Source organism: Oncorhynchus nerka, linkage group LG9b (assembly GCF_034236695.1).
Source record: "Oncorhynchus nerka isolate Pitt River linkage group LG9b, Oner_Uvic_2.0, whole genome shotgun sequence".
Taxonomy (NCBI): Eukaryota; Metazoa; Chordata; class Actinopteri; order Salmoniformes; family Salmonidae; genus Oncorhynchus; species Oncorhynchus nerka.
This window is the reverse complement of record NC_088424.1, coordinates 42,846,065-42,859,511: the sequence shown is the minus strand read 5'-3', so window position 1 is coordinate 42,859,511 and position 13,447 is coordinate 42,846,065. Positions and strand designations below refer to the sequence as shown.

At 43.5% G+C, this 13,447-nt stretch overlaps 1 protein-coding gene across 2 annotated transcripts in view; it reads left to right on the top strand.

Moving 5' to 3' along the window:
* Positions 1-13,447, top strand: part of LOC115114034 (protein kinase C iota type-like) — a 73,124-nt gene that overhangs the window by 2,811 nt on the left and 56,866 nt on the right. For both annotated transcript variants that reach the window (XM_065013744.1, XM_065013743.1), the window contains one exon: positions 9,855-9,976. In XM_065013744.1, coding sequence (XP_064869816.1) covers positions 9,855-9,976 — 122 coding nt within the window. The remainder of the gene's footprint in view (positions 1-9,854; positions 9,977-13,447) is intronic.

Below are 13,447 nucleotides of genomic sequence, written 5' to 3'. Positions count from 1 at the left end.
TTGAAATAATGGAACACATTTGTACTCATAACACAGTGTATTGTACGTACATACATCTTTTGTTTGGATGCATCTTTTTTTAATACAATTTTTTACACATAGGAAACATGGCATATCTCCGTTGACCAGCATCGCATTCTGTTCTATATGTATTCAGTTCAATCTTTCCTGTCTTAATATAAGACCCCCCCCCACACACACACACACACGTGTTTCCCTTCTAATGGGAGAAATTGCACTGTTTAGATTAGGGAAATATCAGAAAAGTTTGGCAGGAGTCAGGGCAACCCGCAGGCAGTGATGAAGATACACGTTTGACAAGGAGGAGCAAGTGTTCATTTTTCTGGAATGAATGTAAGAGAAGCTGGATCCACATGTGTATGTTGATCAAAACATTGTTAAAATAAAAAACACGCCAATGCTCTTATGTTTGGTATTTGCTCTGCAATAATATGCTCAGTCCAAAACGTCACACAGACAGAAGCGCCTGCCTCAGATCAGCTGATGCCTACATGTCTACTAACTCCAGCTGTAGGGGACCCTCGTCGCGTGACGTCAGCAGGTTTTCTTGTCGTAGTTGCTTTTGTCCACGATTGCTATCTCCTCCCTAAACTCACATACTCTCTTGAGAGAATTACCCGTGCATAGCCACCTAACATCATGATGTAAAACTAGATCATGATGCTTAACAGACATGTTTTTCAGCGGACTACGAAACAAGCCATGTTGCAAGCCAGATGTTAATCGGATAAAGTTTAGGATAGGCCAAACTGAGTCCATGGTGTGTTTTTTTAACATACCTCTGAGTTAAGCTCGGTGTAGTGATCTCATCTTCGTTGAAAGAACTGATAGGCGGGAAGACGGGGCCCCTGTACTCTGCTCGCCTGTAGACGGAGCGTCATCTGTGACAAGCATGTTAACTTACTACAAATCCGGTCCATTCTCATTGAAAAAAAGGAGACCATTTTCTAAAAAATGATCTCAGCAGTAGTGTGTCCCTCCAATGGCATGAAGCCGAGCATGTCCTCCCGAAAGCACTCTCCATAAAAAAAAAAATCTCCAAATAAGCACAACTGTTCAATGTCAGTAGGCGTGTCCACAGCAGGAGACATTTACCTCAGAGATTTGAAGTCTGCCAAAAAGAGTTTAAAAAACTTCCATAGCTAGAACTTTGATTCTCCTTGCTGTTGATGTGTTCGACGGGTTTATTTTTAATCGATGAGATCGTCTGATTTCTCACCTTGTTGTCCATGGTTACCTCCTCACTGCAGCCAGCATGCATGCACTCTTTTAACTCTGTTTTACCTCTGTAAAAGGCCTCTATTTTTCCCTCCCCTATGTGTCCAAGCCACACGGAGAGAGGCTGGCATAGCCAGATCGCACTATTTTGACTAGAGGATTTAATTAGGGCTGATTTTTTTCAAGTTTTCATAACAATCGGTAATCTGCATTTTTTTGACACCAATAATGGCCGATTACATTGCACTCCATGAGGAGACTGCGTGGCAGGCTGACTACCTGTTATGCGAGTGCAGCAAGGAGCCAAGGTAAGGTGCTAGCTAGTATTAAACCTATCTTATAAAAAAGCAATCCATCTTAACATAATCACTTGATTACACATGGTTGATGATGTTACTAGTTTATCTAGCTTGTCCTGCGTTGCATATAATCGATGCGGTGCCTGTTAATTTATCATTGAATCACAGCCTACTTCGCCAAATGGGTGATTTAACAAGCGCATTCGTGAAAAAAAACTGTCGTTGCACCAATGTGTACCTAACCATAAACATCAACGCCTTTCTTAAAATCAATACACAAGTATATAATTTTAAACGTGCATATAGTTAATATAGTTTAGTTAATATTGCCTGCTAACATGAATTTCTTTTAACTTGGGAAATTGTGTTACTTCTCTTGCGTTCTGTGTAACAGAGTCAGGGTATATGCAGCAGTATATGCAACGCAGGACAAGCTAGATAAACTAGTAATATCATCAACCATGTGTAGTTAACTAGTGATTATGTTAAGATAAGTTTAATGCTAGCTAGCACCTTACCCTTGGCTCCTTGCTTCACTTGCATAACAGGTTGTCAGCCTGCCACGCAGTCTCCTCGTGGAGTGCAATGTAATCGGCCATTATTGGTGTCCAAAAATGCTGATTACTGATTGTTATGAAAACTTGAAAATCGGCCCTAATTAATCAGCCATTCCGATTAATCGGTCGACCTCTAAACAGAAGTGCAACACTATTTGGCTTGCAGCCAGACACACAAGTAAATTAGCTTACAATAAAATCATTTTTTGTTGTTGTTGCTGAAAACAATGCATGGTGATCATATTTCTACTGTTTCTAATTGAAAGTATGTAGCCAGAAAAGTAGCCTACACGTCAGTCAGAGCGCTTGTGATCCAATGACGAGAGCAAAGATATTTAATCCGAGCGGAGAAGTTGAATATCAGGTTCCATTCTAGTTACAGCCAGTCTCAAGCACTGATGCAAATGTTCATCTGTCAATCTTGATCTCATCGGGGTTTTCAGCAGTTTCATGCGAGAAAAGGTTTTCTCGCAGATATACGTGCTGCCAAAAACTGTGGACATTTTCATTGCGTGTTTTTTGATGTTTGGATATGTGTCGTTTGGGAGGGCAGCATAGAAGTCAATGAGACTGTTGGGCTTGAATGCGTCTTTCAGAACATCACAGTTCTGTAACTCAGCCAACTCAAACTGATATGAAGGCTGGGCTTCATCAATGTCGGCAACAAAGGGGTTCTGAAAAAGACGGATTTCTTTTGCATGAACATGTAGTTCACTGAATCGCACACCGAACTCCGCCTTCAGCATTTCCAGTGCTTCCACGCACTTTTCAGCTGGGAACGGGACCGCTGGGTTCTCTGTCGACAGGTTTTGGGTAGCAGGAAGATGGACGAAGTTGCGCTTTTTCACTTGTTCCAAAAGCAGCGCTAATTTCACCTCAAATGCTTTTATGTGGAATACATGTCGCAAATGAGTTTCCCCTCGCCTTGTAGCTGCAAGTTAAGGCTGTTAAGTATTTCTGTCACGTCTGTTAAAAATGCGAGGTGCCATTTCCATTCTGTGTCGATCAGCTCTGGGACCGTTTTGTCTTTTAAATGAAGAAATGCGTTAATTTCGGGTAGCAGCTCGTAAAACGCCTCAAAACTCTGCCCCGGCTCAGCCATCGGACCTCTGTGTAGTACAGCACATCTCCGTGCGTAGACTCCAGTTCAGACAGGAATTCTTGGAACTGCCTGTGTTTAAGTCCCTTTGCTCTGATGAAGTTTATGCACGACACCACAACCTTCATTACAGAATCCCACTTCAACACTTTGCAGCACAGTGCTTGCTGGTGAATTAGGCAGTGGACTCGTAGCGGGGCGGTGAGACCCCTTTTTTCCAACTCCCGGTTCATGCGTCCTATTAGACCGCGAGTTTCGCCCACCATGCTAGGAGCCCCGTCAGTCGTGATGCTAGCTAGCTTTGACCAGTCCAGGTCCAACTTCTCCATGGTTTGGCACACTTTGTCAAAAATATCCTCTCCGTTGTAGTCCCTTTGAGACTTTGGAGGGCTGCCAGCTCCTCGCATATCTCAAAGTTTGCGCTAACTCCACGAATAAAAATGAGCAGTTGCGCTGTGTCTTGCACGTCCGTGCTCTCATCCAGTGCTAATGAAAAAAGTCAAATTCTTTCGTCTTCTGCTGCAGCTGGGCATATACATTACTCCCGATTTCTTCAACGCGTCTGGTGATTGTACTCGGCGACAGACTTACGGCATTAAATGCATCTTTCTTCTCGGGACACACCTCCTCCGCGACAGCATCCATACATTTCTTAACAAACTCTCCGTCAGTGAAAGGCTTACCGCTTCTTGCTATCAGTTTAGCAACCCGAAAGCTGGCCCGAACGGATGCCTGGTTCAGCTGAGCTTGGCGTACAAATGTATTCTGCTGAGATAGTAGTCCACTTTTTAGCTTTGAGAGTTTGTCTGCTCGTATTTGGCCTTGCAAGCTATCGTACTTGTCTTTGTGACGGGATTCATAGTGTCGGCGAAGATTGTATTCTTTGAATACCGCCACCGTCTCTTGACAGATAAGACAAACAGCCTTTTCTTTGCATTGAACAAAAAAAAAATCGTTTGTCCACTGCAGGTTAAATACCCTGCATTCTGAATCAATTTTTCTCTTACCTAACCTTTTCGTCATTATTCCGTTCTCTCTTTGACAGGGCCGGGCCTAGGATTTTTTTTCTGGAGGCCAAATAGGAAAAAAATTCGATAGCGTCTCTGGTATTGTTCAGAGGGCCGGGCCAAATGTGCTGACGGGCCGTATCCGGCCCGCGGGCCGTAGTTTGGTGACCACTGGGTTAGAGTGTAGAGGCGGCAGGGTAGCCTAGTGGTTAGAGTGTAGAGGCGGCAGGGTAGCCTAGTGGTTAGAGTGTAGAGGCGGCAGGGTAGCCTAGTGGTTAGAGTGTAGAGGCGGCAGGGTAGCCTAGTGGTTAGAGCATTGGACTTGTAACCGGAAGGTTGCAAATTCAAACCCCCGAGCTGACAAGGTACAAATCTGTCGTTCTGCCCCTGAACAGGCAGTTAACCCACTAGGCCGTCATTGAAAATAAGAATTTGTTCTTAACTGACTTGCCTAGTTAAATAAAGGTTTAAAAATAAAAAATAAAAAAAGTGTTTAAATGAACCACTAGTGCTCAGGATTACCGATACGTCTGGTGCGTTGGCATGTTTTACCAAGGTCCCTGACAAATAAATGAATTCAGGTCCGATTTCCTGGCTGGACGTCACGTTATGAAGCCTTGATACTGACTCTGTGTCGTAACAGCACTGTGTGGCTTGAATGAATGGGGTTTCATTTGAGAAACAACGTGTGTGTGTGGCCACTAGCTGTGTGGCGATGGTGCTAAGGATTCAGTTGGCCCTATCATTGAGCAGTCTGTCTTTATAACCGTGGTTATTTGGGTATTGGAACTTACCCTCCATTCTATTCACCCTGATCCCTGCCTCTCTGTGGGTGTGTAGCTATTAGCTATGTTGCTACTGTGTGTGTGTGGCTCTGGTGCTAAGGAGGCCTGTAGAAGTGTAGCTACCAACCAGAATGATGGTCAACACTCCTCCTCCTGTACTGTCACTAATTAACACAAACAGGATGGAGAGAGAAGGGGGGGAGAGAGAATGAAGGAGAGAATGCAGACAGGGAGGAATAGAAAAAGAGAAGTATGGCTGGGTACGATACCAGTATAGTGTGATACTTGTTAGTATCGTGGTAAGGAAACAAAAACACGAAGCGGATTTAACTTCTTAAGGACAACAGCCCTTAATGTTGGAAACAAACATGTATTTATCTTATCACACAATATTTGACATAATCCTGTTTTTTTTAAAGGACCAAATAGTTTGTCCTGCTTTTTGTTTTAAAAAATGCACACAAAAAACAATAACAAAAAGCGTTACCACAACCCTAGAATGAAGAGAGAACATGAAGGAGGATCAAGAGAACACGTGAGAGGAAAAAGAGAGGGGGAGGGAATGTAGGAGACACCAACCCATTCTCTGTCTGCCAAGAACCTCTGAGGTTGACAGAGCTCACCTAAAGTAGGCTATGCACTTCAGTAGTAATATAGGCTTACAGCTAGCACATCCAACCATTTCCCCAGGAGCAGGCTAGACCCCGCAACATGGGAAAGCGGTAGAAATAGCTGCACACACACTGTGGTACTCTGCAATATTATTTATTGCCACGCATTACATAGCACAGTGTTGACGTATTTCAACTACCTCTACCTCCAGCTTCTGTATGACCTTACTCAGACTGTCATGATCATTTGAAGGGAAAGAGGCGCATCTTTTGCACTGAAAGTACAAAAAAACAAACATTTTGTTTAGGTTGAAAGCAACAATTTTTTGGGGACCTTTTTCCATATGGACCGACGTGATCATGTGGGTCCTAGTCTGGCCCTGTGGAAGGAGGATGGGTTCTAGTCTGGTGGAAGGAGGATGGGTCCTGTGGAAGGAGGATGGGTTCTAGTCTGGTGGAAGGAGGATGGGTTCTAGTCTGGTGGAAGGAGGATGGGTCCTGTGGAAGGAGGATGGGTTCTAGTCTGGTGGAAGGAGGATGGGTTCTAGTCTGGTGGAAGGAGGATGGGTTCTAGTCTGGTGTATAGGTCCCGTGGAAGGAGGATGGGTTCTAGTCTGGTGTATAGGCCCTGTGGAAGGAAGGAAGAAGGGTGGGTTCTGTTTGGGTGGATGTCTGTCTGTCCTGATGACCTTGACTATGCCAGTGTGGGTGGTGTCTCTCTGTGAGAGCTGCTGTTTTACTGTCCCCCTATAAAGAGACCCAGCGGGATGGGGACTGGGGCTGGAGAGGGGGTTTGTTTTGATGGTCGTAAAGAGAGTGAGATGACAGGTGCTGCCCTCAGGGGTCAGACTGGCTGTGATGGCCTTTACTCCACTCTCAATTCAATGGACTTTATTGGCATGGGGAAACACGTTTACATTGCTAAAGTAAGTGAAATAGATTATAAAAAAAAAAAGTGAAATAAACAAAACAAAATTAACAGTAAACCTCAGTCACTAAAGTTTGAAAGGAATAGAGACATTTCAAATGTCATGTCTATGTACAATGTTGTAATGATGTGCAAATAGTTCATTAATTTTTTTCCCCTTTTTTGTACGTTAACATAATTATGTGTTGTTTTTACCATGGTGTTTGTTATCTCAGTGGTTGCCCTTTTCTTGTGGCAACAGTGCAGGTCTCTCTCTCTGCCACGCCTGCTGTCTGTGTGGTTGTAAAACCCAGCCTGCTGTCTGTGTGATGGTTGTGAAACCCGGGAGTACAGCCTCCCCTGTGCCTCATTAACATACTGTCATTGGACAGAGGGAGGAGGGCTGCTAGCGCTGGCCACCAATCCTTCTGGCTGTGACAGATCATGCATCCCAAATAACACCCTATTCCCATAGGGCTCTGGTCAAAAGTAGTGTACTTTTGGATGTCATTTTGGATGTTGCCAGAGAGAGCTGCTGTCTCGCTCTGCTATCCGTCTGTCTCCTGTCCTGTAGGCTGCTAGCCTGGCTATCAGGGGGCCATGGAGGGATTGGTGATTGTGGATAGAGCTGGTAGATTATGGGCAAGAGGCTGTTCCAGACCAGGGATGGGCAACTTTGACGATACCCACATCCATACTCACACATGCAGCCACAGTCGGCCCTAGCCTTTTGGAGGCCCTAAGTGAATGTTGTACTTTTTTTTTTTAAAGCAAGTTTACTGCAATTGTACATGTTTTGCCATGGGGCGGAGAGAGATTTTTAATTTTTTTTTTATATATGATATCTGAGTGAGAGTGACTTAACAAAATCATGGTCGACTCAATCAGTTCGACCATGATTCCTACAAGTTTAGATAACTGGCTAGACTCATTTACCAATCAAATGTTGTTTTTTCTCTCACATGGGCTAACTGAGTGACTGTCAGTTGTAGGTAGGTTTCAATCACAGATATTCATACCAGTGTTCTAAAATCTACATGAAGAATATGTTTGTTTTCTCACCTGTGGTATTTCCACCAAACAGACTTGTTGCAGATAGAAAATCAGTGTGTGATGACAATGCACACAAAATATACTTTTTCGCTTAACATGTTCATGTACTGAATAAAAATCGAATGTACAAATGTGTTTCTGTCATACTTTCAACACTACTGATAGTTTTGTCACAAAAACAGTTGTGTTAAAGAGTAAATGTGTCTACTCTGGTCTGGACACGTGCTCTCTAGCCAACAGGTCGCAGATACAGTGCAGGTAGACTAGTGTGTGTGTATATATAATGAATTATTATGAATAAGAGCAAGAATATTTTTGTTGTCAAGCATTGATCGTCATGTAAACATGAATAAGACCCTGAATATTTATTGGTTGGCAGCATCAAGCCCGTCACCGTGCACATCCACCACCCTGTGAAGTTCATCAGAACTTTTTATTTGATTTATTTCACCTTTATTTAACCAGGTAGGCAAGTTGAGAACAAGTTCTCATTTACAATTGCGACCTGGCCAAGATAAAGCAAAGCAGTTCGACACGTACAACGACACAGAGTTACACATGGAGTAAAATACAGTCAATAATACAGTATAAACAAGTCTATATACGATGTGAGCAAATGAGGTGAGAAGGGAGGTAAAGGCAAAAAAAACAACAAATTTAATCTGTGGCCTAATAAACTGCATGGTTTACAGAGTCGTAGTGGGAGGTCCAAATACCAGATCATCCCCAAGTTTACCTCCATATGATGGTTGTTATATCTATATTTGTGCATAAAGTCGTTTCCACCTCCATTTGTAGCCTAATTAATTTGACGGACCCAAACATCCCACCATCTTGAAAGAACAAATGATCGGTCTGAATTTATAGTATTGTTCCGAAACTTCCTGTTTCCATCACAGCTGTCGTGAATTTTTTTATATTTTTTTATACAGTATTACTTTACTTGCATAAAAACTGTGGATGAAAACTTGGTTACAGACTGACACAACAAGATTAAACCTGATCATACACAACAACACCCTGTGTATTATATTCAAACTCCTGTGGATGGACACTTGGATACAGACTGACATAACGAGATTAAACCTGTGGATGGACACTTGGTTACAGACTGACACAACAAGATTAAACCTGTGGATGGACACTTGGTTACAGACTGACATAACAAGATTAAACCTGTGGATGGACACTTGGATACAGACTGACATAACAAGATTAAACCTGTGGATGGACACTTGGTTACAGACTGACATAACGAGATTAAACCTGTGGATGGACACTTGGTTACAGACTGACATAACAAGATTAAACCTGTGGATGGACACTTGGTTACAGACTGACATAACAAGATTAAACCTGTGGATGGACACTTGGATACAGACTGACATAACGAGATTAAACCTGTGGATGGACACTTGGATACAGACTGACACAACAAGATTAAACCTGTGGATGGACACTTGGTTACAGACTGACATAACGAGATTAAACCTGTGGATGGACACTTGGTTACAGATTGACACAACAAGATTAAACCTGTGGATGGACACTTGGATACAGACTGACATAACGAGATTAAACCTGTGGATGGACACTTGGTTACAGATTGACATAACGAGATTAAACCTGTGGATGGACACTTGGTTACAGACTGACATAACGAGATTAAACCTGTGGATGGACACTTGGATACAGACTGACATAACGAGATTAAACCTGTGGATGGACACTTGGATACAGATTGACATAACGAGATTAAACCTGTGGATGGACACTTGGTTACAGATTGACACAACAAGATTAAACCTGATAATACACAACAACACCTTGTGTATTATATTCAAACTCACAACAGTAAGTTGAGACCCCGACTGAGTTCTCTCCCACCAACAACAATAGGGGAATTGATCCACGGGCCAACAGTTGCCCATCCCTGATCTAGAGTCAGATGTTGGACATTTCATAGCAATAACAGGCAACAACAGCTATAAAAAAAACAAAACAGGGATTCACCATTTCACATTCATTCTCTCTCTATGCATTTCTGTTGTTTTTCTCCTGGTCAGGTCATGTGGCCCTACACATAATTGTATATACACTGGCCTGTATTTACAAAGCATCTCAGGCTAGTAGTGCTGTGGATCTTGGATCAGTATTGGTTTGCAGATCATAATTATATGGACAAGAGGGTACCTGGTCCTAGATCAGCACTTCTACTCTGAGACTTTTTGTATACGGGCCACTTTGAGAAAATAAGAGTTTGTATTTTAATGTATCCTGTCCCCTCTCTCTCTCAGGGACATCATGATCACCCACTTTGAGCCGTCCATCTCCTACGAGGAGCTGTACGGGGAGGTAAAAGACATGTGCTGCATGGACAACGACCAGCTCTTCACCATGAAGTGGATCGACGAAGAAGGTTTGTTTACCATAGTTCTCCTTCTAAATATGTGTTTGCATTTATTATGGATCACAATTTAGTTCTGCCGAGGCAGCAGCTACTCTTCCTGGGGTTTATTAAGGATCACCATTTAGTTCTGCCATGGTAGCACCTACTCTTCCTGGGGTTTATTAAGGATCACCATTTAGTTCTGCCGAGGCAGCAGCTACTCTTCCTGGGGTTTATTAAGGATCACCATTTAGTTCTGCCAAGGCAGCAGCTACTCTTCCTGGGGTTTATTATGGATCACCATTAGTTCCTGCCAAGGCAGCAGCTACTCTTCCTGGGGTTTATTAAGGATCACCATTAGTTCCTGCCAAGGCAGCAGCTACTCTTCCTGGGGTTTATTAAGGATCACCATTTAGTTCTGCCAAGGCAGCAGCTACTCTTCCTGGGGTTTATTAAGGATCACCATTTAGTTCTGCCAAGGCAGCAGCTACTCTTCCTGGGCTTTATTATAGATCACCATTTAGTTCTGCCATGGTAGCAGCTACTCTTCCTGGGGTTTATTATGGATCACCATTTAGTTCTGCCATGGTAGCAGCTACTCTTCCTGGGGTTTATTAATTAAGGATCACCATTTAGTTCTGCCATGGTAGCAGCTACTCTTCCTGGGGTTTATTAATTAAGGATCACCATTTAGTTCTGCCATGGTAGCAGCTACTCTTCCTGGGGTTTATTAAGGATCACCATTTAGTTCTGCCGAGGCAGCAGCTACTCTTCCTGGGGTTTATTAAGGATCACCATTTAGTTCTGCCGAGGCAGCAGCTACTCTTCCTGGGGTTTATTAAGGATCACCATTTAGTTCTGCCGAGGCAGCAGCTACTCTTCCTGGGGTTTATTAAGGATCACCATTTAGTTCTGCCATGGTAGCAGCTACTCTTCCTGGGGTTTATTAAGGATCACCATTTAGTTCTGCCGAGGCAGCAGCTACTCTTCCTGGGGTTTATTAAGGATCACCATTTAGTTCTGCCAAGGCAGCAGCTACTCTTCCTGGGTTTATTATGGATCACCATTTAGTTCTGCCATGGTAGCAGATACTCTTCCTGTGGTTTATTATGGATCACCATTTAGTTCTGCCATGGTAGCAGCTACTCTTCCTGGGGTTTATTAATTAAGGATCACCATTTAGTTCTGCCATGGTAGCAGCTACTCTTCCTGGGGTTTATTAATTAAGGATCACCATTTAGTTCTGCCATGGTAGCAGCTACTCTTCCTGGGGTTTATTATAGATCACCATTTAGTTCTGCCATGGTAGCAGCTACTCTTCCTGGGGTTTATTATGGATCACCATTTAGTTCTGCCATGGTAGCAGCTACTCTTCCTGGGGTTTATTAATTAAGGATCACCATTTAGTTCTGCCATGGTAGCAGCTACTCTTCCTGGGGTTTATTAATTAAGGATCACCATTTAGTTCTGCCATGGTAGCAGCTACTCTTCCTGGGGTTTATTAAGGATCACCATTTAGTTCTGCCGAGGCAGCAGCTACTCTTCCTGGGGTTTATTAAGGATCACCATTTAGTTCTGCCGAGGCAGCAGCTACTCTTCCTGGGGTTTATTAAGGATCACCATTTAGTTCTGCCATGGTAGCAGCTACTCTTCCTGGGGTTTATTAAGGATCACCATTTAGTTCTGCCGAGGCAGCAGCTACTCTTCCTGGGGTTTATTAAGGATCACCATTTAGTTCTGCCAAGGCAGCAGCTACTCTTCCTGGGTTTATTATGGATCACCATTTAGTTCTGCCATGGTAGCAGATACTCTTCCTGGGGTTTATTATGGATCACCATTTAGTTCTGCCATGGTAGCAGCTACTCTTCCTGGGGTTTATTAATTAAGGATCACCATTTAGTTCTGCCATGGTAGCAGCTACTCTTCCTGGGGTTTATTAATTAAGGATCACCATTTAGTTCTGCCATGGTAGCAGCTACTCTTCCTGGGGTTTATTATGGATCCCCATTAGTTCCTGCCGAGGCAGCAGCTACTCTTCCTGGGGTTTATTAAGGATCTCCATTAGTTCCTGCCAAGGCAGCAGCTACTCTTCCTGGGGTTTATTATGGATCACCATTTAGTTCTGCCAAGGCAGCAGCTACTCTTCCTGGGGTTTATTATGGACCACCATTAGTTCCTGCCAAGGCAGCAGCTACTCTTCCTGGGGTTTATTAAGGATCACCATTTAGTTCTGCCAAGGCAGCAGCTACTCTTCCTGGGGTTTATTATGGATCACCATTTAGTTCTGCCATGGTAGCAGCTACTCTTCCTGGGGTTTATTATGGATCACCATTTAGTTCTGCCATGGTAGCAGCTACTCTTCCTGGGGTTTATTAATTAAGGATCACCATTTAGTTCTGCCATGGTAGCAGCTACTCTTCCTGGGGTTTATTCTGGATCACCATTTAGTTCTGCCAAGGCAGCAGCTACTCTTCCTGGGGTTTATTAAGGATCACCATTTAGTTCTGCCGAGGCAGCAGCTACTCTTCCTGGAGTTTATTAAGGATCACTATTTAGTTCTGCCATGGTAGCAGCTACTCTTCCTGGGGTTTATTAAGGATCACCATTTAGTTCTGCCGAGGCAGCAGCTACTCTTCCTGGGGTTTATTAAGGATCACCATTTAGTTCTGCCATGGTAGCAGCTACTCTTCCTGGGGTTTATTATGGATCCCCATTAGTTCTGCCGAGGCAGCAGCTACTCTTCCTGGAGTTTATTAAGGATCACCATTTAGTTCTGCCAAGGCAGCAGCTACTCTTCCTGGGGTTTATTAAGGATCACCATTTAGTTCTGCCATGGTAGCAGCTACTCTTCCTGGGGTTTATTATGGATCACCATTTAGTTCTGCCATGGTAGCAGCTACTCTTCCTGGGGTTTATTATGGATCACCATTTAGTTCTGCCATGGTAGCAGCTACTCTTCCTGGGGTTTATTAATTAAGGATCACCATTTAGTTCTGCCATGGTAGCAGCTACTCTTCCTGGGGTTTATTCTGGATCACCATTTAGTTCTGCCAAGGCAGCAGCTACTCTTCCTGGGGTTTATTAAGGATCACCATTTAGTTCTGCCGAGGCAGCAGCTACTCTTCCTGGGGTTTATTAAGGATCACCATTTAGTTCTGCCAAGGCAGCAGCTACTCTTCCTGGGGTTTATTATGGATCACCATTAGTTCCTGCCAAGGCAGCAGCTACTCTTCCTGAGGTTTATTATGGATCACCATTAGTTCCTGCCAAGGCAGCAGCTACTCTTCCTGGGGTTTATTAAGGATCACCATTAGTTCCTGCCAAGGCAGCAGCTACTCTTCCTGGGGTTTATTAAGGATCACCATTTAGTTCTGCCAAGGCAGCAGCTACTCTTCCTGGGGTGTATTATGGATCACCATTTAGTTCTGCCATGGTAGCAGCTACTCTTCCTGGGGTTTATTATGGATCACCATTTAGTTCTGCCATGGTAGCAGCTACTCT